This window comes from Cydia fagiglandana, chromosome Z (genome assembly GCF_963556715.1).
Source record: "Cydia fagiglandana chromosome Z, ilCydFagi1.1, whole genome shotgun sequence".
NCBI classification, from domain to species: domain Eukaryota; kingdom Metazoa; phylum Arthropoda; class Insecta; order Lepidoptera; family Tortricidae; genus Cydia; species Cydia fagiglandana.
Genome location: NC_085959.1, coordinates 27,144,325 through 27,167,720, shown reverse-complemented (window position 1 = coordinate 27,167,720; position 23,396 = coordinate 27,144,325). Strand labels below are relative to the sequence as shown.

Sequence of the window (23,396 nt, the reverse complement as noted above, 5' to 3'; positions counted from 1 at the left end):
AATACCATGGTTAGCGACTAAATAAATGATTATGATTACTAATTACTAACTGGTGCAGACGCGTTTCACTGCTTTTATCAACAATGGCACCTGCGCGCCCTCTCTTGTACCCGCGCCAGAGGACGACTACACAAATTCAAGATGTTGCCGAGATAGGGGGCCTGGGCTGCCAGGATAGCGTTTTACAAAACCGCCTTTTTTCATAAATGTGGTTAATTGTTTCAATGAGGCAAACCAACTACAGAACACAACCCTTTTTAAAACGCGACTATGCTCATGAATAAGGTCAATAAGGATAAGAATTAAATTGTGTATAATTAAAAATAATGAAGCAATCAATATTTATTTAGTTATATATCTATTATAACAAATACTTCATATTTATTATCTTTTGGTTCATCAATAATTTGCATAGCAGAATAAGTTATAGCTTTTACTTCTGTCCCCTGGGGATGTTTGCCAATCTGAAACTCTTCACCGTAACACTTGCAAACAATCCGAAACTCTTCCACATTAAATTCTGTGATCACCAGTTTTTTACAGATTAAAAATGGTTCAACTGAAAACAAAAACAACAGCTCGTCAAGAAAATGATACAAAAGACCCATCATGTCATCAGCATTGGCCTCGATGGTGTGCACCTCTCTGATGGTCACGTAGTTCAGTTCCGTCATGTAGCCGAACATTGCCATCCCACACTGTTCAAATGCTTCTTTCAGACTATCGCCCCACGCATGTAATCTGAAAATAATCAAATGATAGGACCATACATTGTATTATAAGTCCCCTACGATAACCAGTAGATATCGTTTTAGAAATAGCTTATGTTACTTTTTACTACTAAAATCTACCAGCATAACTTATCAGTAGAAAAAGGTCCAGGCGCGAAGATCTATCTCCCGTACCGTACACATTTTGAATTTCGTGTCTTTTTCTACTGACAAAGTTGGCTTACCAGATTAGTTCATACAAAACTGTGATTATTAGTTCAGGACAAAAAAAACGACAAGGATACCACTGCATTAAAATATTTGTGGCTATCCATCAGAGTAGGATCCTTAATGGCTCATCCTCAAAAGCATAAAGACCGTTCCATAAAAATGGGTTTTATGCTTCAAAGACCACACATGCACATGAAGCATAAGGACCCTCCTCTATTGGAAAGCCACATTTATGTGTTGGTAATTTTGAAAGCTATGATGGCGGCACTCTGACCACGCTAACTTTGCGCAAACTTGGTAGTAAGAACGCATACATAGCCCTAAATCCCTATACAGCTACTGATGATGATGTTCTCGAATATAAATAAGCATATCACAAAAATGTTGGAGAAACCTAAAATATTTACTTGACGGTGGAGTATAGTATGATTAATTGTTTTCATATTTTATCAAATTATGCAAAAGGCAACTTGCAATATATTTGCAACAAAGTGAATGTATCCTGGTATAGGCCTTTTTTAAGTCACTTTCTACATAAAGAAATCTGGTACCACTGCAAAGGCATGGATTTCTGATGAGTTGGATTAGCTTTCCATTTCTCGGAACACTAGAACAGCATTGACAGTACTTAAAATTAATAAAAATAGTTTGTTGCATATTCAATATTATATACACTTCATTCTATTTATTTTTAAATATATTGGTCTTCTTCTTTCCATCCTGTTACCCCCTGCTGGGGTGTGGGGCTCGGATCTTTTCCTATATATTATTATGGTCAGGCAGCCATTTGGTAGATGTAAGAAGTGCAAATGTACTTACTGTACATCAGCAGTGTGGTCCAAATCTGTGAACAATAGAAATGTTATGAACAAGGAGAATTTGCTACAATGCTACATTAACAGCCAGAGATGAATTGCTTCCTACTTCCTAGGCAATTCCCTGGACACAAACTGTTCAATAGGCAAGGTGTTGCAAAAAAATTACAACACTCCAAATGAATCAAACATCCTATGGATTCAACATATCTCATCATACATATTGTTTTAATGGCAATGGGGTAAACGTAACCTGATGGAAGTGAGAATTTGAAAAGTTCTGAAGGACCTTACATTTTACAGTGTTGCAACAGAAAAACGAAAAAAAATATTTATTGAATATTGTGCACTTTAACCGAAGATGAACCCTTTGACTGGGAGCCAAAGGCAGTGCAGCGGCCCGAATGGCAGCGCCTCATTCGTGATCGAGTTAGCGTTTTTGAGGCTGCACGCCGCAGTGAGCTCGACAGGAAACAAGATGAGCTTGGCCGCCAGCCTCAATTTCCTACAATTATATAGGTGGTGTACTGACGTGCCCAAAGTGCGCTCGAGTATTTAGCAAGAAGATAGGGTATGTGACTCACCTAAGGGCGCACCAGAGAGTGGATCAGCTACACTTTAATAACACAACTAACATGAGTTAAAAATTGGTTTGGTGCAACGTTAGTGGAGGCAACAGTGGCACTGACTGTCACAAACATAATCTTATGAAATGTGTGTGACATTAATGTTAGTGGCTGTTGGAACTAATTTTACTCAATAAGATTTAACATAGAAAAGCCCACAAAAGGTGGGCAGCGTCAGTCATGCACCTAGGGAATGCAGATATGTTTAAAAAACCCTATGGGTTTGCACCATCTTGCAATTCTTGATATCCTGTTCCAACTATGAGCTGAGGACAAACTTTCAGCGAGACTAGTAAATGTCAAAATAATCTCTAGCTAATACCTAGCTGGTAGCTAATGCTTAAATTGAATAAGCAGCAAAGCAATGTAAATAAATGCATATTCTGCCTGTTTTTTTTTGCACTTGGAAGGTAATCGCGAGAATTAAAATCCTGTCTAAATAAAAATAAACTGCTACTTACATTCGTATTTCACTGGAGGTAAATCATAATTCTCTTGCGTTACTTCTCCTAATTCTTCATCCATGACTGTTATTCAAATGTACCAGATTTTGACTTATAACTAATACAAATTAGTTTATGTAATACAATATGTATATATAATCTTTACTATTTTATTACTGGATTGCCAAATTTCCAATTACAATATGACTTGAGATAGAATCGGATTGAAACATGGGCATGATGTGGGCACTAAATTAGAGATATATCAGATACATAATATAATTTCAACTCTTTTGACAGTTGACACTGTTGACAGTTTTTATTTTTTAATTATAGCCAAAGAGCATAGAAGGTAGGATCCTATAGAAGTGGTATATGTGTGCCTCCGTGAGGAACAAAACATAGGCAATGCGACACTATATTTGATTGGTCGAATTTATTTGTTGCCCACCATAACCCATTCTAATTTAAGGTAAGTAATAAAAGAAATGCGAGACTGTGACAAGGACAAACAATAATAGCGCTTTCACTGCTACTCCTACTGAAAGATACATAAGACTATCCCGTTCGCTCATTTCCCCCACCCATCATGCCTTATCCACGGTGTTTTAACGCGCGTTAAAAAAGCTGTCGTGCGAATGGGGCCTTAATCGAACGATCGAATGCCGCAATGTATTGCAAATCGTATACGATTATCGATGACGTTTGTAGTGGCCATAATGACTAGCTGGAAAACAAAACCCGACACTTTTTGTTTTTGGTTTATGTCAGTGTAAAATATTTAATTCAAGAAAAGAAATAAGAATTCACTGCTACTTTTATACCTATTTTATCACTTTACTTGCAGTCCTCGGTGTAACAAATTTTATTGGTTTAGTTTTTTTTTGTATTGTATCGTTTCAATAATTTCTGAAATGGATCCAATCACAGTTTTACAAAGTAGAATAGAACAACTTGAAGCAAAGTTAGGTTTAGCTGTGAGTTCGACTCCAGACGGCCAACAGGGAGATTCTGCTACCAGTAATTTACTAAACGCAGCTCAAACTATGAACAATGCTACAGTGGGACACGAAAAACTCTCTGAAGCTGTGAATATGGCCAATGAACTGAATAATTACACCGACCCAAATTTCGTTGAAATGGTAAGAGAATTTTAAAACATAATTTATAACTCTCTCGCTTCTTCTTTTCAGTATATTCACGTCCACTGCTGGACATACGCCTCTTTCTTGGACATGTAATTTTGATTGTGGAGGTTGTATAGCAGGTTGGCTGTGCAGTCTTTCCTAATGTCACCTGAGTATCACCCGGCTCATCGCCACAATATGAAGTCCATTCAAGTTCTATCTGTCAGCAAATATGCATCAAAAGATAGTTACTGGAAAGAACATTAATTTTATGTTATGACTAGTGATCATTATCAATGTGCTGTATTGGTAGCACAGTATGGTTGACAAAAAAACAAATACGCAAGTATTTTGAACATTATATATTTTACAAATTATGATATTTATATACATATTTATAATTACTTATCCAAATTATACTGAATTAACAACTAAAATTTGTTCTACAGATTTGGCTGTCAGTTGTTCACGTCAATTGGAAAAAATCCATTTTAAATAGCTAAATGACCTTTTTACGTTAACAAAAGTCACAGGAAGGTTAATTTAAGTCTCTAAAATACATTAAATGTAATTTGACATACATTATTTTAAAAATATATGAGGATGGAAAAGGTTTTATACCATAAAGAGTTATATATGAGGTGTAATCCTAATATAAGTGTTTACTTTATAATTAAAAACAAAAGCGAATATTCAAATGTATTTGTTTTTAGGGTTCCGTACCCAAAGGGTAAAACGGGACCCTATTACTAAAACTTCGCTGTCCGTCCGTCCGTCCGTCCGTCTGTCACCAGGCTGTATCTCACAAACCGTGATAGCTAGACAGTTGAAATTTTCACAGATGATGTATTTCTGTTGCCGCTATAACAACAAATACTAAAAACAGAATAAAATAAAGATTTAAATGGGGCTCCCATACAACAAACGTGATTTTTGACCAAAGTTAAGCAACGTCGGGAATGGTCAGTACTTGGATGGGTGACCGTTTTTTTTTTGCTTTTTTTTGTTTTTTTTTTTTGCCTTATGGTACGGAACCCTTCGTGCGCGAGTCCGTCTCGCACTTGCCCGGTTTTTTTCTGCTAACCATACCCTTTGCTACAAAAACTGCATGTTGATAATGATCACTAGTCATGACCAATCAACGAGTTTCAGAATTCTAATAATAGTGCAGTTGGGTTGCAGTCCATTTGTACCTGCCTAAGGCCGAGGCGGCGCGCGAAGCATGTTTACATTGGCCATTTTGTGAGCAAGGAAATTGCCTCGCACATATGCAAACTCTTTGTGAACCTGGCTAATATATGTTACTTTGGATGATAATAGGATTCATTATTAACAACATTTAATTATTCATTGTGTTAAGTTTCTTGTAACATTAAAAAAGAGTATTTTAGCTGTTAAAAATGTAAATATTTCTTTGTTTTTTATAGAGTGAGCAGAGCAACAAGCACAAGCAGGTGGTGGGAGCTGCGGAGCCCGTACTGCGCCACCACTGCTCCTGCATGCACCGCTGCAAACAGGTCACTGATCACTTGCACAGCTTGCATTTTTAGGGTTCTGTACCAAAAAGGTACAAAAGGGTTTATGGTGCAACTCTGTCTCTGTCTGTCAGTCAGTCTGTCACACCGCTAAATATCTTGAGAAGTACTTAACCGATTTGTTGCTGTTCCATTTTCGAAAACTTTTGGCTGTGACGGTGAACTATTATTTCATGACACCACAAGCGTGCCTTACGCCATAGAGTATGATAGCACGCCTATCGTGTCATACGCCACACGTTAAAAACATTGATGACACGCCTGTCGTGCCATCCCGCACCGAAATGGTTAAGCTATTGATTTGAAATTAAGAATAGTTATGAACAATGCTGCTAACACACGGAAAGTGTTGTTTATTATTTTATTTTTTAAATATGTAATATATCGCATGCATCGCAAGAGGGGGCTAAATATCAAAGTCTACTAGGTCAAGTAGGGTGCCCTTTGAAAGAGCTCAAATTGAACATTATAAAACAACATTTTATTTTGTTATTTGATATATAGTAGTGTACCCTATGATGGGCGTGGAACCAGTAATGGGACAAAAAACCACAAATCCTGTAAAATAAGTGTCTAAAAGTAGTTTATAAACACTGCCTGTACATTATCATAAATAAGAGTCCTAGAGCTGTTTCAGTTTGAATTTTTATTAAATTTGGTTGTTTTTTAAGAAATTGGCGTCAACCCAAAAGTTGTCGTGTCACTGAAAAAAAATACCACTACGAATTCTTAACAACTTCGCTAAGAGAGGTGAGTTAATTTATTAAATTTTAATTAATTAATACTTGATGAAAACTAAAATGTGTTTTGTTAATTGCATTTACCATGAAATAAGGTATACAACATACTATGTTGTGAGTCCACAGATGTAAAAAAATAGTGGTATTTGGCCCAATCCCATTATAGGAGCTGTAAAACTGCATACCTCCTATAATGGGAAATTTACATAATGATGCTTGCCATGCCATCATTTCATGTTTAAACAATACAGAAGTAAAATATAGTTACGAAATATGTCAACCAGGAGGTATGCTCGGACTTCGGATAAATTAATATCAATTTTTAGTGTGGGTCAAATCTTGGTAGCCGAGTTTGAGCCACTTTCCCGTTTTCCGATTGAGTTGAAATTTTGTATTCGTAATTAAAGATGCAAATCGGATGATAATGCAATATTATGATAACATGGACCAGATCTGATGACCTATTTCAATATTTTATACTGATAGAGCAGTGTCCATTACTGGGGGGCCCATTACTGGAGCTTTGGTGTCCATGACTGGAGAAAAATAGCATAGTTTTAATTTGTTAAGTATGTGGAAACTCATTGCAGTATCTTTGATACAACACGCCTGAAACATGAAAGACGGGTAGGACTTTCATCTTTCAATACGCTAAGCGGTAGACCATTCACATGTATTAGGGAAATATCACAAATACTCCAAATTCCCTCTTAAATGTCCCATGACTGGTGCTGTTACTATAAATGATTTATGAAGGAGAATGTAAAAAAAAACTCGCGCGCCGGGGGTCCCGTATAAACTTACAATTTATCTCATGTGACTATAAAACTAAAGATTTTCACCATTTGACCATTGAATGTTGTACATTGATCCGTCCTCTTTATTGCACGCGTGTAATTAATTATATGGCGGACCCGTCCATGCGCCGGCAGTTAATGTCAATGAGTCGACTCGAAAGTTGACCTAAGTGTAATAATGTCTGATACATACTATACACAAGTATACATTTTTAAGTATACGTTTCCTATTATTATTATGTCTTTTACGACATTTCAAGTTTACTATTTATATAAATTTTCATTCCCGATGCAAACTTTCAACCCTTTTTACACTAACTTAGGGAATGAATTAACAAAACCGGTGATATCATTTTTCGTCAATTTTAATATATAATGCCCTTTTACCAAGTTTCAAATCCTTCTACCCTTCTAACCCCTTGGGGTTGGGGGTTGACGTATCCTTCATACCTCCTAATAAAGTACCTTAATTATACCACGAGATCCTAAAATTAGTGAAGAACGCCATTGAATAGATAGATACATTTTCACCAAAACATTCTACTCAACGAATGTCAAAGTTTGAAGAGTTGAAAAATTTGGGAGCTTTTTTTCAATGGCCTCTGGCCTAGTACTATAAACGATGTCCTTTAAGCCTTCATATGTCTAAGCACTGATCAGTGCGAACGAATTTAAACCTATTGTATAAAAACAAAGGATTTTAATTCGTACGCACTGATCAGTGCTTAGACAGATGAAAGGTTAAAGAGTTTAATATAGTAAATAAAAAAAAAATCTTGTTCTGTCTAGTTTTTATTACACTTTTTAGGGTTTCGTACCCAAAGGGTTATAATCGGGACCCTATTACTAAGACTCCGCTGCCCGTCTGTCTGTCACCAGGCTGTATCTCATGAACCGTGATAGCTACCCATACAACCATTTCCAGTCGCCGTTACGACGCGGTGTAGACACATCTTGTGTCGACACCGTCTGTTTCGGTCACAATTCCAGTCGCAGAGTCGTCGCCGTGTCGACACAGTTACCAGAAATGGGGAAGGGTCGACACATGACACAAAGTGACATAAAGTGTGGTCGCCGTGTGCACACATTGTTACTAGTTTGCGACTACTTTATGCCAAAATCATTCGTTCATTCGTTCATTTTGTTCCTGTCAAATGGAAACTGTCAGATGGAAAAATAGTTAAATAAAAATAAGTGACATTAATACGCCATCTCTAAAACGGATTACAAGACGTAATTATATATTGTTTGTATTTATATTACAATAGGACTTAAATTATTATGGGGAATTAAACTGCTCGAGTGATTTGATAAACTAAGTGTAATATAATCAACGCGCCACCACATTGTTTTAGTTTAGCCGGAAATGAAATTGTTTACTTCTCAGTGCCTGTGTTCATAAATATATTATTCGATGCATTTTTAGTACTTCGATGCGTATACTATACTTAAATAACAGAAATAACGCTTTACATACTACGAAACTTGTTAATTATAATGTATAAATATGGTTTAAGGCTGAGAAATATTGCAGTCACAAAGTAGTCGCAAATGTTTCGACTTTGTGTCGACTCTGTGTAGACACATGACACGCGCTGTCAAAAGTAATAACAAAGTTACTGGATTTGCAAAATGGCTCCTTGTGTTCATTTGTTTTCAGATATTCTCAAAGTGTAAAAATGCCGTGGTCAGAGATGGGACTTAATCCTCAAATTTTAATCACGATTAGTTTAGTCGACCTAACATAGATTGAAATTGAATTAATCTGAACATTAATCGAATAAATTATCGATTAAATCTCGGTTGGAAGTTGACAGGGGGCCATTTTTGTACGTAAAAATAATAGAAATGTCTTGCATGCAGATGGTAGCCAAACACTTTGTCATAAAAGTCGAGATGGGTGTCGATTTTCAGGTTTTAGGGAGTGCCGATTTCGAAAATGATGACCATTTTGGAATCCAAAATGGCGGCCATGCACTGTGTCATAAAAGTCGTCATGGATGTCGTTTTATAGGTTTTAAGGGGCCCCAATTTTGAAAATGATGACCATTTTGGAATCCAAAATGGCGGCCATGCACTATGTCATAAAAGTCGTCATGGGTGTCGTTTTATAGGTTTAAGGAGGCGCAGATTTTAAAAATGATGACCATTTTGGATTCCAAGATGGCGGCCATGCACTATGTCATAAAAGTCGTCATGGATGTCGTTTTATAGGTTTTAGGGGGCCCCGATTTAAAAAATGATGACCATTTTGAAATCCAAAATGGCGGCCATGCACTATGTCATAAAAGTCGTCATGGGTGTCGTTTTACAGGTTTTGGGGGGCGCAGATTTCGAAAATGATGACCATTTTGGAATCCAAAATGGCGGCCATGCACTATGTCATAAAAGTTGTCATGGGTGTCGTTTTATAGGTTTTAGGGGCCCTGATTTCGAAAATGATGGCCATTTTGGAATCCAAAATGGCGGCCATGCAGTATGTCATAAAAGTCGTCATGGATGTCGTTTTATAGGTTTTAGGGAGCGCAGATTTCAAAAATAATAACTATTTTGGAATCCAAGATGGCGGCCATGCACTATGTTAAAAGTCGACATGGATGTCGTTTTGTTGGTCATGGTCATCATTTTCGAAATCTGCTCTTCCTAACACCTACAAATCAACATCTATGACGGCTGTGACAAAGTGCACGGCAGACATCTCGGAATCCAAAATGGTCATCATTTTCGGATTCTGCACTCCCTAAAACCTATAAAACGATATCCATGACGAATTTTATGACAAAGTGCACGGCACACATCTTGGATTCCAAACTGGTCATCATTTTCGAAATCGGCACTTCCTAAAGCCTATAAAACGATATTCATGACGACTTTTATGACAAAATACGTAGCCGCCATCTTGGATTATAAAATGATCATCGTTTTCGAATTCTGCACTCCCTAAAACCTATAAATCGACATCCGTGACGACGCAAGTTATCTTTATTTTCAGATCTAACAAATTGCTACAGAATACAAAGGACAAAAAAAGAAGCGAGGAGGTAATGAAACAAGCAAAAATACAGATGATTCCTCGACGCAATTGGATGCTTCTTAAATTGTGTCCAGATTTTTTTGTCATAAAAGTTTTTATTTTTCACATATTACTCTCACAAGTTCCGTGACATTTCGACCTTGTAATTTTTTAAGTAAATGTTTTTGTTTATCTATGAGGATCTCACTAGAATAATATAATCAAGGTATGTTTATATTTGATGATTGAAATAGTAACGCAAAAAAAAAAAATATATTTGTGTCTTATATTCCTGCCGAAGACTTTTATTTTTCCTTTTCCTTCTACACAAGTTTGGTCAAGTAATAAGAATTTAGGGCTCTCAATTTTATTTTGACTTCTACAACAGTAAAGCTACGAGGCCATGTTTGGTATCGTTTTCGTATAAATTCGCAGTACCAAATTTAGTTATGGTATCACATTGACACCATTCCAAAGTAAAAACATATAAACTTACTTTCTTTTAAACTCCTCTTCACGCTTAAACTGCTGAACAGTTTTAATTTAAATTTAGTACACATATATTTTGAGTCCCAAGACAGGACATAATAAGTTATCTCAAAAATCATCCTTTAAAGGTGTGAAATGAGGTGAATTCAGAATTGACTTCTTGAAGTTAATACTGTTTAAGTTTAGGTTTGAAGTCATTTTTTTTTTTCCTTTTTAACTAAATCAAAGATGTAGACCATCCCAAATTTAATATAAATCGGTTCAACGGTTATTAATTTCTCGTACAAATTTCCACGCCACTTTTTACACCTTCAAAAGATGATTTTGGTTATAAGATCTATCCTATGTCCTGTTCCGGGACGCAAACTATTTCTATACCAAATTTCAACGGAATCGGTTCAGTGGTTAAGCGTCAAGAGGAGTTTAAAAAAAACCAGCCAAGTGCGAGTCGGACTCGCGTATTAAGGGTTCCGTACATTAAGTCCGACTCGCGCTTGACTGCACATTTCTAATAGGTTTTCCTGTCACCTATAGGTAAAGAACTATTTTGTGTATTCAGACGGACAGACATACAGACGCACGAGTGATCCTATAAGGATTCCGTTTTTTGCTTTTGAGGTACGGAACCCTAAAAAGATTTTTTTTAATTTTGTGGAATGGTGTCAATGTGATACCTTAAATAGATTCAGCAACCCAGATTTATACGAAAACGATACCATACACGGCCTAGCACCTTCACTGATGTAGATATATCAAGATAAAATTGAGAGCCCTAAATAAACTTTCAAGAGCGGATATCTCAAAAACTATTCAACATATCGAAAAAATTGACCGAATAAACTGGTAACAAATTAAATTAACTTTCATTTTGTATAAGTGGCCATGTCGCTAAGATGCATAGTTTCCGAGATATAATCGAAAAACCAGAAAATGGGACCTTCAAAGCCGAGGGGGCTTTGAAGGTCTTCCCCCGCTCAAGGGCTACGGTCGGGGAATTTTGATATGTTCACCTCCTAACTTGTCCAAACCAAGCTACAGAGTCAAAAATTGTGTTCCGAGCATTTCCCTCTACAACTTTTTGGAGCATTCGTTGGCTGACCTAAGTAGCTTATTGCATTTCTTTAGAAACTTTTCTGTAAAAGGTTGACGGGTGTTGGGTGTTTATATGGTTTTGGTCGATTATTATCATTTGCATCGCCCATGATGACTTACTAGAATTACTTACGAGCACACGAGACACTAATAGTAGTTTGACAAACCTTGGTTTTCAAGAGGTATTTTATATTGACATTTGCTGTCACAAATTTGCTGTCAGATTTAGTCGCAAACCGCACGCAAAGTGCACACAAATGTGTCGACACCTTGTTACGGAAAAGTGTACACACGGCGACGACACTTTGTTTCGAAACAATTCTAGACACATTGTGTGGACTCTGTTACGACACATCTGACATTTAGTTACCACTTTGATGATTCTGCGACTGGAATGGTTATATGGGTAGACAGTTGAAATTTTCAGAGATGATGTATTTTTGTTGCCGTTATAACAACAAATACTAAAATCAGAATATAATAAGTATTTAAGTGGGGCTCTCATACAACAAACGTGATTATTACATTATCAAACTGCACAACGGGACTTAATCGCGTATTTAAGTTTTAAGATTTACCACCGACGTTTCGAGGACGGCGTTGTCCCCGTGGTCTCGGAGAAGACTGGCTCAAGTTGACATCAACATCTTCTAGCCGCGCGAGTTTTCCGTTGTGCAGTTTGATAATGTTTAATAATCGTGAAAGTTTAAATCAAACGTGATTATGTTGCCGTTTTTTGCTGAATGGTACTTCTAGAACCCTTCGTGTGCGAGTCCGACTCGCACTTGGCCGGTTTTTTAATTATTATTTATTTTTAGGCTGTTCCAGTATTAGAGTCTGAACCAATACAGCATGTTCCTGAAATGCAGGCAACTGTTGATAACATGCACCAAGTTGCAGCAGAAGTAAAAGCTGAAGCAGACGCAGTAAGTATATGTTACATTTGAGGTAGACAATGTAAATAATAAATAATTATTTATATCTCTTACTGCTGGTAAACAAATCAAACCCCTTAGCGAAAGTTGTATCATCGGTGGATGTACATTTAAAAGTGTTGCGGTTTGTACTAAATGTTTGGGACCGTAAACCCTTTACCAGGCTAAGAGGATATACATAAACGTCCCACATATGGCACTTCTATTTTCGATCAGTAAGACTAACATTCGATTATCATTTTTGAACTGAAAGCGTGGTAAAGGTTTAAAACTTAATATTTTGGTTATTTCTTCATGTAAAAAGTTGTTGTTATTTTACTGATAACATGAAGACATTTAACAATGAGATATTTTATATGTTTTTCTAACTCGCGGAAATTATTATAAAAACGTAAAACCCTACGAAAAAAACAAAAGCCTTTAACTGTAGCTTAGGGCGTGTTCATAAGTTTTTCTTTTTTAATAGCCTAGTTTGTGTCCCATAATTACGTCATAAATTGTGTCATAAATTACGTCATCTATTTTTGACGATTTTTAACTCCCCCTAAAATCATACAAAAATCATGCTTCGAATGACCCCGTTTAATTCCTCCTACGTCATGGTATCATGACGGGTCTCGACATCGGACGATGGTAGCATCATCCGATGTCCAGACCCCCCCCCCCCCCCCCCAATTATAAAATGACGTAATTAACGAATAGCCCCTTAGTCGTTTATCGAATAGCCAGAACAATTTTCTTTCGCTTTGAATTGATTACCCGTTCATTTTGCTCTGCTCTGTAGTCTGAACTGAGGAACTGAGGAACGGGTTTCCCTTTCAGAGCTACAAACCTCAATTCGCTAATAATCGTTTGTCTTTATCTGTCATTTTGACTTAAGTATGAAAAAAAATGAAAAATGAAAAAAGTTTATTGTATAAAATTACACATACAGTAAATCACGTCCCTGAGTCCTGATCTAGGAAACCCTGTGTTACAGGACCCAGTTTCGTTACTTATACTAGTTTCTTTAATCTATATACCTATTGGTAGGTACAAATTGTACAGAGAGTTACACTGAAACTTACAGATAGCTATGCCTCTTTTAACATGTATATTGTTTTTATTTGTGAACTGCGTGTGTACGAGTGTTTGTTTATTTGTGTGTGTGTGTGTGTGTGTTTGTGTGTGTGTGTGTGTGTGTGTGTGTGTGTGTGTGTGTGTGTGTGTGTGTGTGTGTGTGTGTGGGTGTGCGTGTGTGTTAGTGTGTAAAAATGCATACTATAATATTTATGATAAGGAAGTATTATTTCAATGTTATTATTATAAAAATGTATATATATGTAAGTATTGTAAATATTTAATTTAATTAATTATTTTATTTTAAGACGTTTAGGAGGAGTTCAGTGTCGTGGTAATGTAGTTGGGTAAGCCAATTAGTTAAATACCGTTTACTAGGAGGTCTCTTTATAGGATGTAGCTTGCAGAATGATTTCATTACTAGAGCTGAAATGAAGGGGTGAAATCTTTGGGCAAATTTTGTACGCGTTTTTGTGGTTTTCCAGCGCTGACGGCGTCTTGTGTCTGCTTCAAAAATCTTGTCATGCAGTTTTCCATAATTGTACATGATTTTTCTGAGATATAATTGGCGAACTGAGAGAACATTGGCAAGCGTGTATAGTTCTTTAGTACTGTATCGTGATGGTTTCCGGTAAATAACTTTGAGAAGAGACCGTTGAGCTCTTTCTAGAGTAATGAGGTGCGTCTTTGCCGCCCCTCCCCACACTGAATTGCAGTAGCATAGCACGGATTCACAAAGAGCGAAGTAAACTGTCCTCAACAGTTCGGGATATGCAATATTTCTTAAAGTTCGAAAGACATACATAAGCTTACGAAGACGGTTTTTGAGTGACTCGATGTGCTGCCGCCACGTGAGGTGAGTATCGAGCAGTACACCAAGGTAACGCATGGTGTTTGAACGCTCTAAGAAGCTAGCACTAGTTAAATTAGAGGACCCTGATAACACGTCATTCTGATGTCTAACCGTAATACAAAATCCGTCATGAGGTTGGCCTCTGGAGTCGATTGAGAAACAAACATATTTGGTCTTCTGTACGTTTAATGTCAGCAAGTTGGAATCGAGCCACTCTACAACTAGTTTTAAGTTAAGCTCCGCGGCGCTCTGGACTTCTGGCCAGCTTTTTCCGCGTACCAGAATAGCTGTATCATCGGCAAAAGATATGGTTATAGCATTTGTTAGTTTAAGGTTACAGAGGCCGTTGATATAAGCCAAAAACAGAGTTGGGCCGAGTACACTTCCCTGGGGAACCCCAAATTCTACGTTAGCAAAGTCGCTGGCATTGTCTCCCACCCGAACACATTGTTTACGATCTCGTAAATAAGATTCAAACCACTTAAGTGCGAGTCCCCTGATGCCAAGGCTCTCGAGTTTGGCCAAAAGGATCGGAATAGAAACTGTATCGAAGGCCTTGGCAAGATCTAAAAATAAGCCTACGCACTTTTCGCCTTTATCTAAGGAATCTACTATTTTACCAACAAGTAGGTCAATCGCTTGTTCGGTGGATCTCTTTTGTCTGAAGCCAAATTGATTAGGCGACAGGCTGTTATTGCGCTCAAGAAACGACAACAACTGCGAATTGATAATTTTCTCAATGAGTTTACCAATTATACTAAGCAAGGAAATTGGCCTATAGTTAGTGACTTGTTCTCTACTACCCGCCTTGTAAATTGGTGTTACTGAAGCTAGTTTAAGAAGATTTGGGAAAGTAGCGGAAGTTATGCTCAGATTACACAAATAAGTGATCGGCTCGGTAACGCTAGTCACAGTCATTTTTAATAAATCTGGTGTGATACCGTCTAATCCCGGGGAACTACCAACCTTTAATTGACCAATAAAAGAGGCTACCTCGTGAGTGTCTGTAGGTCGGAGGAAGAATGACGAAACCGGAGAACATTCACCCTGGTGCATTTTGGCCAAGTACGTCTCACTTACTCCCATTCTATTGAGCGTCACCTCCGCTAAATTCTTACCGACGGAACTAAAAAAAGTATTTACCGTATTTAGCGAAATTTTAGGGTTCGTATCAAGTTCAAGGAGTTCAGAAGCTTGGGAGCGGGTAGACGCAATATTGCATGCCGATTTCACCGTCTTCCATGTCTTTTTTGCATCTAGGCGTGCTTCTAAAAGCTCTCGCTGATGATGCTTAGCTTTAACTTCTTTTAAAATATCAGCGCAAGTGTTCCTATATTTTTTATATTGGTTTTGGATGCTCTCATCGTTAGGGTTTTTATTTGCTTGTTGATGCAATCTGCTTCTTTTTCGTATACATTTTAGGAGCCCGGGAGTAATCCATTGTTTAATTGTACGTTTAGAGTTACTTACTCGGACACATTGTTTGTGCTTTTTAATTATGTTTGTAAGTGAGGTACACAAAAAATCACACGCTACATTTACGTCATTTATCTGGTATAAAGGTGACCAATCTATACTCTTAATTTCAGATTCAATAGCTTTTAAATCAAGTTTAGTGATATGTTTACGTTTTTCGTTCGATATCGCATGGTCAAAGAGTGTCATAATGAGGAGATGATCTGTGATGTCTTCGTTACAAGTGATGACTGCCACTTTTAGTTTGGATCTTATCATGACGTGATCTAAGCAATTGTTCCCTCTAGTGGGCAAAAAATTACCCGAGTAGAAGCCGTGCTCTGAACAAACATTTAGGTAGTCGTCAGCACCGCTGCTGCACGCGTTTGGCGCGATGTTTAAGTTAATATCGCCCGTTATGATAACATGTTTACAGTCGGTGCCATGTGATAAAAACGTATCTAACGAATCCAAGAAGGTCGCAGGGTTACAATAACTAGGCGATCTGTATATTCCTATTAAGTCAAATTCATTGTTAATTCTTAGAAATAAGGCATTTGCCTCTTTAAGGTTATTTTTTAGAACTTTTACACTTAAATTTTCTTTGACAAAAATAATTACTCCGTCATTTTGCAAGTATTGCTGGTCTGACGCAAAGCAGTTATAACCCTGGAGGGTCGGTAGCTGGGGGCATACCTGTAGCCAACACTCCGTCAGTACTATAGCATCAGGCGCGAAATTAGCTCGTTTTAGCACACACTTAAAATAATCAAAGTTGCGCTGATGGCTACGTATGTTTTGAGTGATCAGCATAAAAGGCTTTTTAAATGTATTTTTAATCGCAGTACAATCTTCTAGGCATGAAACATGTCTGTTATCGCACAGCTGGGTCGCGTCAATATCGTCAGCCACAGTATTTAAACCGCCCGTGACAAATGATTAATACAAACTTTTACACTATATATCGAATAATAGCCAACTGTATTAGAACAGACACGTTTCATTAGTGCTTTAGAATAAAAATGAACTGTAAAGTTAATGTTGGTACCAACTAATAGATATAGTATTACGTTAGTTAAATAAAACCCACGCCGAATGTAGTTTAAATAGACATATAGATGTGAATAGATGCTTGAAAGATAAAATAAAAATTCGAGAATTATAAAATAATATTTATTGTTTGTTGGACATGACTTATTATTTTTGTAAGTATTAATACCATGCAAGTTTTCATTATTTTGTTTGTGATGAGTGTGTTGTAAGTTGTATAGTGTATTTGAAAAAGTACGTAAAAAACTAAGTATATGGATACATAGGCAACCATAGTAAGTGACCACATTATAACAGAGACAAAGAATTTGTTTGTGTGGCCGCCGCCACAGCCGCGCGTTATCAGTAAATAAGTAAAAAGAATAGATCAGTTGTAGTGAATCCAAACTAGTAACATAAATATTATGCATTTGTAAATAGTAGGTGTATATATGTATAAGTATGAGTTTGTTTGTTATAAAGTACATCTTACAGTTGTAAACACAGCTCATGCACATTTTAGAACAAAACATATTTTTATATGAAAATATTTTTAAGTATAATGTATTACGAATGAATAGGAATAGTTAGTTACCAAATTACATACTTAACGGCTAAAGGGATAGTGTTTGGAATACTTAGGCTACCTAAACTATTTAATGTTTTTCAGCGCTTCCGTGTCCTTCACCCAAATATGTTGTGTTCCTTCTGATTTGCGTACATACACTCGTCCGTGCTTGACCCAGACTATTTCGTAGCCGACTTCTCTGGCCCGCAGCCTGGCCGCCGTGTGCAGGACCTTCGTCTCCTTCGACAGGTGCTCCGCGACGTATATGTTTTGTACGTTTTGTTCGGCTATTCCGAGGTGACTCGTATTTAATTTTTCACGGGAGTGTTCTTTGTTATATTTGCGACTAGCAGCCAAGAAATTGTCTCTGATTCGGGGTGATGAAAATTTTACTAAGATGGATCGAGGCCGCGGGTTGTTGGGGTTCACTTTTGCGATGCGGCTGCACTGAATTATTTCATGTTGCTGGACTGGGTGGTTGACGACCGTTCCAAGTTGCTGCACGAGAAGTAGAAGATTTTCTCTGTTGTGTTCTGGGACACAATGTATTTCCATATTACTGGCGCGGGTGAGTTGTTCCATTTGGTTTAAGCGGTTACTTAACTCTGATACGGTGGATTTAAGTTGGGCGTTTTCCTTGGATAGGGATTTAACATTTGCTATATCACTCTTAAAGTCCTCATACTTCTGGTCCATAAATTTCACTGAAGCTTCGAGCTCGTCCACTTGTTCTTTTATATCCTTATATTGTTCCGCTATGCAGGTCCTAATAGTGTCTTTCATGCAGTCTTTTATAGCACTGCGAATTTCTTGCCGCACTATTTCCGTAATCTCGTCGCGAGACAATGGTAAGGCGGATTGCTCGCCAGCGGGCCCAGCGGGCCGTTTTCGCATAGTTATGTTGTTTATGGGCTCACAATCTCTGCGAACCGGTGTATTACTGTTGTCACCTTTGGGTCGTTTGTTGCAGCATTTAGGGCATGTCCACGCTGATATTTGGGCCGCATTTAAGTCTTTAAGGTCTAGACCTGTGCATTGTTCATCATATTTGTCTGCGCAGCTGGCGCATTCGAGCATTTTGCTGGGATTTAGTGGCTCCAGGCATCCCGCACATTTTGTGGCCATTTTTTTTTTTTGCTGTTGTAGGTAGAAGTAGCTGGGCGTTGGTGTAGGCAAAGAAAAACAAGATGCGTGATCAGTGCGTCCTTCTTCCTCTTTAGAGCCTCCGAAGCGCTTGCGCAAGCAAGAGGGAAATTATGAGGGACCTCTCGTTCCCTCGCGGGTTGCGGGGGGGGCACTGCCGTTAAAGTTTGCTCGCGAAATTTAAAATTCACTGCACTGTATTATAGTACTTCTGTCCTAGTGAATAATTAGTATATTTGCGTAAAGGATAAGCACACGAATCTTTAAAACACCGATAACGCGTCCGCTCTCTGTACAACTTGCGACGCAACTCCCAATTATAGTATATATTTGTAAGAAAGGGATAAAACTTGTATAATTTAACTGAATTAGGCCCGTAAAGTTTTATGAATAAGGTGGTTAAGTAGAGAGCAACGGCTTTGTCGATCAAAGCCTTACGAAATACCAAAATCCTCGAAGGAGGGCAGTCCCTGTCCGATACACGGTTTTTAGGGTTCCGTAGCCAAATGGCAAAAACGGAACCCTTATGGATTCGTCATGTCTCTGTCTGTCCGTCCGTATGTCACAGCCACTTTTTTCCGAAACTATTTTAAGAACTGTTGAAACTTAGTAAGTAGATTTATTCTGAGTTTCACACAAAAATAGAAAAAAACAATGAATTTTGGGGGTTCCCCATACTTAGAACTAAAACAAAAAAGTATATTTCATAGAGTTAGACCGTAAAAAGTCTGCAGCGATTTTGATAGCCCACGCAGTGCAAGTGTTATTTTAAACGTCAAACTTCTATACAATTATGACGTATAAATAACACTTACACTGCGTGGGCTATCAAATCTGCTGCAGACTTTTATTGGTGCGACTATAACCCATTTTTCAAAACTCATACGTGTGGGGTATCTATGGAGAGGTCTTCATAAATGATATTGAGGTTCCGTACCCAAAGGGTAAAACGGGACCCTATTACTAAGACTTCGCTGTCCGTCCGTCCGTCCGTCTGTCTGTCACCAGGCTGTATCTCACGAACCGTGATAGCTAGGCAGTTGAAATTTTCACAGATGATGTATTTCTGTTGCCGCTATAACAACAAATACTAAAAACAGAATAAAATAAAGATTTAAGTGGGGCTCCCATACAGCAAACGTGATTTTTGACCAAAGTTAAGCAACGTCGGGCGTGGTCAGTACTTGGATCGGTGACCGTTTTCTTTTTGCATTTTTTTCCGTTTTTTTTTTTGCTTTATGGTACGGAACCCTTCGTGCGCGAGTCCGACTCGCACTTGCCCGGTTTTTTTTCTAAACTGAGTAGTTTGCGCGAGAGACACTTCCAAAGTGGTAAAATGTGTGTCTCTCCCCCTCCCCCCTTGTAACTTCTAAACTAAGAGAATGATAAAACTAAAAAAAAATATGATGTATATGATGTGTGATGATGCAAACTTCCACCGAATAATACGTCATAAATCGTAGGTAAACCGCAATTTTATTATGTTACTTCCTACTACGGAACCCTTCATGGGCGAGTCCGAATCGCACTTGGCCGTTTTTTTTTTCATATTGTATGAAGTACAATATGAAAAACAGTTTTTCATATTGTACATCTTCTACACTATGGTTGAGAATTTCCACCATTCCATTCGGGGCATTTGGTATGCTCCAACCTTCCAACACGTACTTGATAGTTTTTTTTTTAAGTTTTCACTTTATTGCATTAGAATCATTGAAAGAACAACACTTGTCATGTACTTCCTTATTCAGTGTGCTTTCATAAACGAGAGTTTTGATCATGATTGGTTTTGTGGCAGGTATCGCTTGGAGTACAAGAAATAGCAGAGACGTGCGGCGCGGCTGCTGCGGCGGCGTCGGAGCAGCTGGCGGGCGCAGCGCGGCGCGTCGAGCAGGCCGAGCAGAAGCTGTTCCCGCAGCGCAGGAACGGCCTGGATTAGCTCGCCTTAGCCCATCCCAAGGCTCTCCACTTTCCACTCTACGCTCCACTACTGCTTTACTGCATTTGGTTCTTTATTTAGCAAGTCGTTTTTACATTTTTCCGGACTTGTTTCGGAATAATCCGGACTTCTATTTAATTTGCCTGCATTCTACGTTTTATCACTCATAAATTTACCTAAACTGTCGTGCTTTTTACGAATCGTTAAACTTTGAAAGTGGTTATTATTTAAATTGTATTATTTTTATGTGACGCAAAACTGACTAAATAAATTATTCTGTGACATAAAATCTCTAATATTTACAAGAATTTCCTGCAATACATAGCCAATAGCCTGTAACACTTGCAGGGTCAGGTATGACACATTCAGAAGTTACACTTTTATGGGTGGAATTTGGGTGGAATATGACAACATTCATGCGATTGGCACATGCTCAACGTGCTCAAACTGCTCAACCAATGCGACCTATGACCGGTGTTACCAGTTTCAACGTAATATACATACATACTTGGCGCAGTGGCTTGGGTTACAATAGGTGTTAACGGCCACCCCACCCTAGCGTCTTTTGAGCGTCAGCGTCTAGTCAGCGCTATAGAAAATGGCGTCGTCGTCGCTGAGTGGTTGCGCCAACGTTGCGTCGAGCAGCAGTCATAGAGTTTACTATAGACGCCGACGCCCGGGCGACGCTAGCGAGGGGCTAGTTCTAGAAAAACAAATTACCATAGAAAAATGAATGCTACTTCTTCGCTGCTAATATTTGCGATGAAAAAATGTAAATATGACGTTATAATAATGACACTACCTCACTCTGTTCTGTTCATGCCGATGCAAAGTTAGCTCAGACGGACTCAAATCAATAATCATCAACGCACTTGCAAGTCATCGGTGTTCCTGTCGTTGCAGATCTTGCGGTTTTGTAGGTATATATATATATATATATATATTATACTTATAGCACAGAATAAATAATAGTACTAGGTACAGAAGACTCACTCTCTAACAAAACGCGTCTGTTACGATCAGCACAGATATGGCCGCTAGGTGGCGACAGCGCCACGCGCGGCTTATGGCAAACCCTAAAATTGGGGTCGACCGGATGTACTTTTAGCTACCTGTAGCAAAGCGACGAAATCGCGGAGTGAGCCACGCCTGCTTATAGGTCAGGCAACGTGTGCTACTCTGCAGCGGCGCCACCATAATGAATACCAATGAATTATATGGTGAAATGATGTACCTAAAAGGTACATCATGTACATATAATGTTTATGGCCGTACCTGTGATAGGAAACGAAATAATCGGCATTGATAGTGGCGCCGCTGGGGAGCATACTCCCCAGCGGCGCCACACAGTACTCATAGATAGAAATGATATTAGCTATTTTTTTCTTATGTAAATTGATGTACTAATGCTGTTTATTACGTACCTATTGAAAAAAAGAATTCTTTTGCATTGATTAGTGATTTTATTTACATTTTAATTCCGCATTCCGCCTAAACGGTATGAGTTGTAAGAGAGGCGCGCGGGTGAGCGAGATGGAGATAGAAATTCTTCCCGCGGGACCGCGCTCCCGCGGCCCGCTCCTGTTTTCAGTAATAAATACTTTTGTTTTTGCTTTCGTTATGTTTCTGTGTCTGTACTTCTGTATCAAAAGGAAAATTAAATATATTAAGTACGTTGTATTTTTTATGATTAAAAGTATATAATTAATAGTAAGTTATTTGAGTTATTTGTTTTACAAGGGGGAAAAGTTATTGTTTAACCGCTCGTGCTAATATCGATACCCGAGATAGCGTAAGATCCCAAAATTTAACCACGAGCGTAGCGAGTGGTTCGGAAAATGGAATCTTGAGCGTTGCGAGGGTTTCAAAGCACGAGGGTTAAACAAAATTTGCCCCCGAGTGGAAACACAAAATTTTTCACCACACCAAACCACACCCGTAGCAAATATTAAATGTAAAATATTAAACGAAATCAAATCCAAATGAATGTTATTAGATATTTATCATCTAAAATCATCATTTAAGAGTCAATTCTTCCAGAAAACATAAGAAAACAACTCAAAATGTACAGTTGGTTACTTTGCCTCACATGTGAATAAAATGCAACTTTGCTATCAGTTTTTGAAGTGCAAAGTACTTAAGCCTTTCTGAGCTGGTGTGGTGAATTTTACATTTTCTGTATGATAGTTTCAGATGAGAATTCTATGTTGTTTCATTGTGATTTTCAGTAGTCTGGTTTTAATTTTTGAACTTATTTATATTTTTGTGTTGGCTTTCGTTATGTTTATGTGTCTGTAATATAGAGGTACAATAATATAGCGATGAAACGGGGGAGGCGCCTAATGACTGAACGAGATACACTTATAGAACTTTCAGTAGGAGTAGCAGAGAAAGCGGTACTATTGCTTGTCCTTGTCACAGTCTCACTTTTTGTTTGTTCCCCACCATAAATTCAGTATGGGTTATGGTGGGCAACAAATAACCCGACCGAATTACGTAGATTGTTTTTGGTATATTGTCAGGAATGTTAAAACGTGTTTTTAATATTGTCGCATTGCGTATGTTTTGTCCCTCACGGAGGAACGCGCACACCACTTCTATAGGATGCTACCTTCTATGGTCTGTAAAAAGAAAAATAGTTATTTGTTTTACTAGGGGGCAAAGTTGTTGTTTAACCTCGCGTGCTAATATTGGTACCCGAGCAAGCGAATGATTCCAAAAAAATAAAAACAAAATCAAACCAAATCAAATTCAAATTAATCTTATTAAGTATTTATCATCCCAAAAAATCATTTAA

The 23,396-nt window shown here is 38.0% G+C and overlaps 2 protein-coding genes across 2 annotated transcripts in view; one reads left to right on the top strand and one right to left on the bottom strand.

Moving 5' to 3' along the window:
* Positions 1-329: 329 nt before the first annotated feature.
* Positions 330-23,396, bottom strand: part of LOC134678818 (protein archease-like) — a 233,500-nt gene continuing 210,433 nt past the window's right edge. Inside the window, exons 2-4 of the mRNA XM_063537522.1 lie at positions 2,844-2,953; positions 1,761-1,785; positions 330-741 (exon numbers count right to left, since the gene is read on the bottom strand). Of these exons, the coding sequence (XP_063393592.1) occupies positions 351-741; positions 1,761-1,785; positions 2,844-2,907 (480 nt within the window). The 5' untranslated portion in view covers positions 2,908-2,953 and the 3' untranslated portion in view covers positions 330-350. The remainder of the gene's footprint in view (positions 742-1,760; positions 1,786-2,843; positions 2,954-23,396) is intronic.
* On the top strand, positions 3,564-20,888 carry LOC134678817 (uncharacterized). Its single transcript, XM_063537521.1, has 4 exons — positions 3,564-3,967; positions 5,380-5,469; positions 12,437-12,544; positions 20,459-20,888. The coding sequence occupies exons 1-4, from the start codon at positions 3,740-3,742 to the stop codon at positions 20,597-20,599; spliced, it is 567 nt and encodes a 188-aa protein (XP_063393591.1). The 5' UTR covers positions 3,564-3,739; the 3' UTR covers positions 20,600-20,888.

Bases quoted from the DNA above. Each gene is read 5' to 3' on its own strand.
- LOC134678817 (XM_063537521.1), top strand. From the start codon at position 3,740: ATGGATCCAATCACAGTTTTACAAAGTAGAATAGAACAACTTGAAGCA. The intron at 3,968-5,379 runs GTAAGAGAATTT...TGTTTTTTATAG, and splicing joins ACCCAAATTTCGTTGAAATG to AGTGAGCAGAGCAACAAGCA. The intron at 5,470-12,436 runs GTCACTGATCAC...ATTTATTTTTAG, and splicing joins GCATGCACCGCTGCAAACAG to GCTGTTCCAGTATTAGAGTC.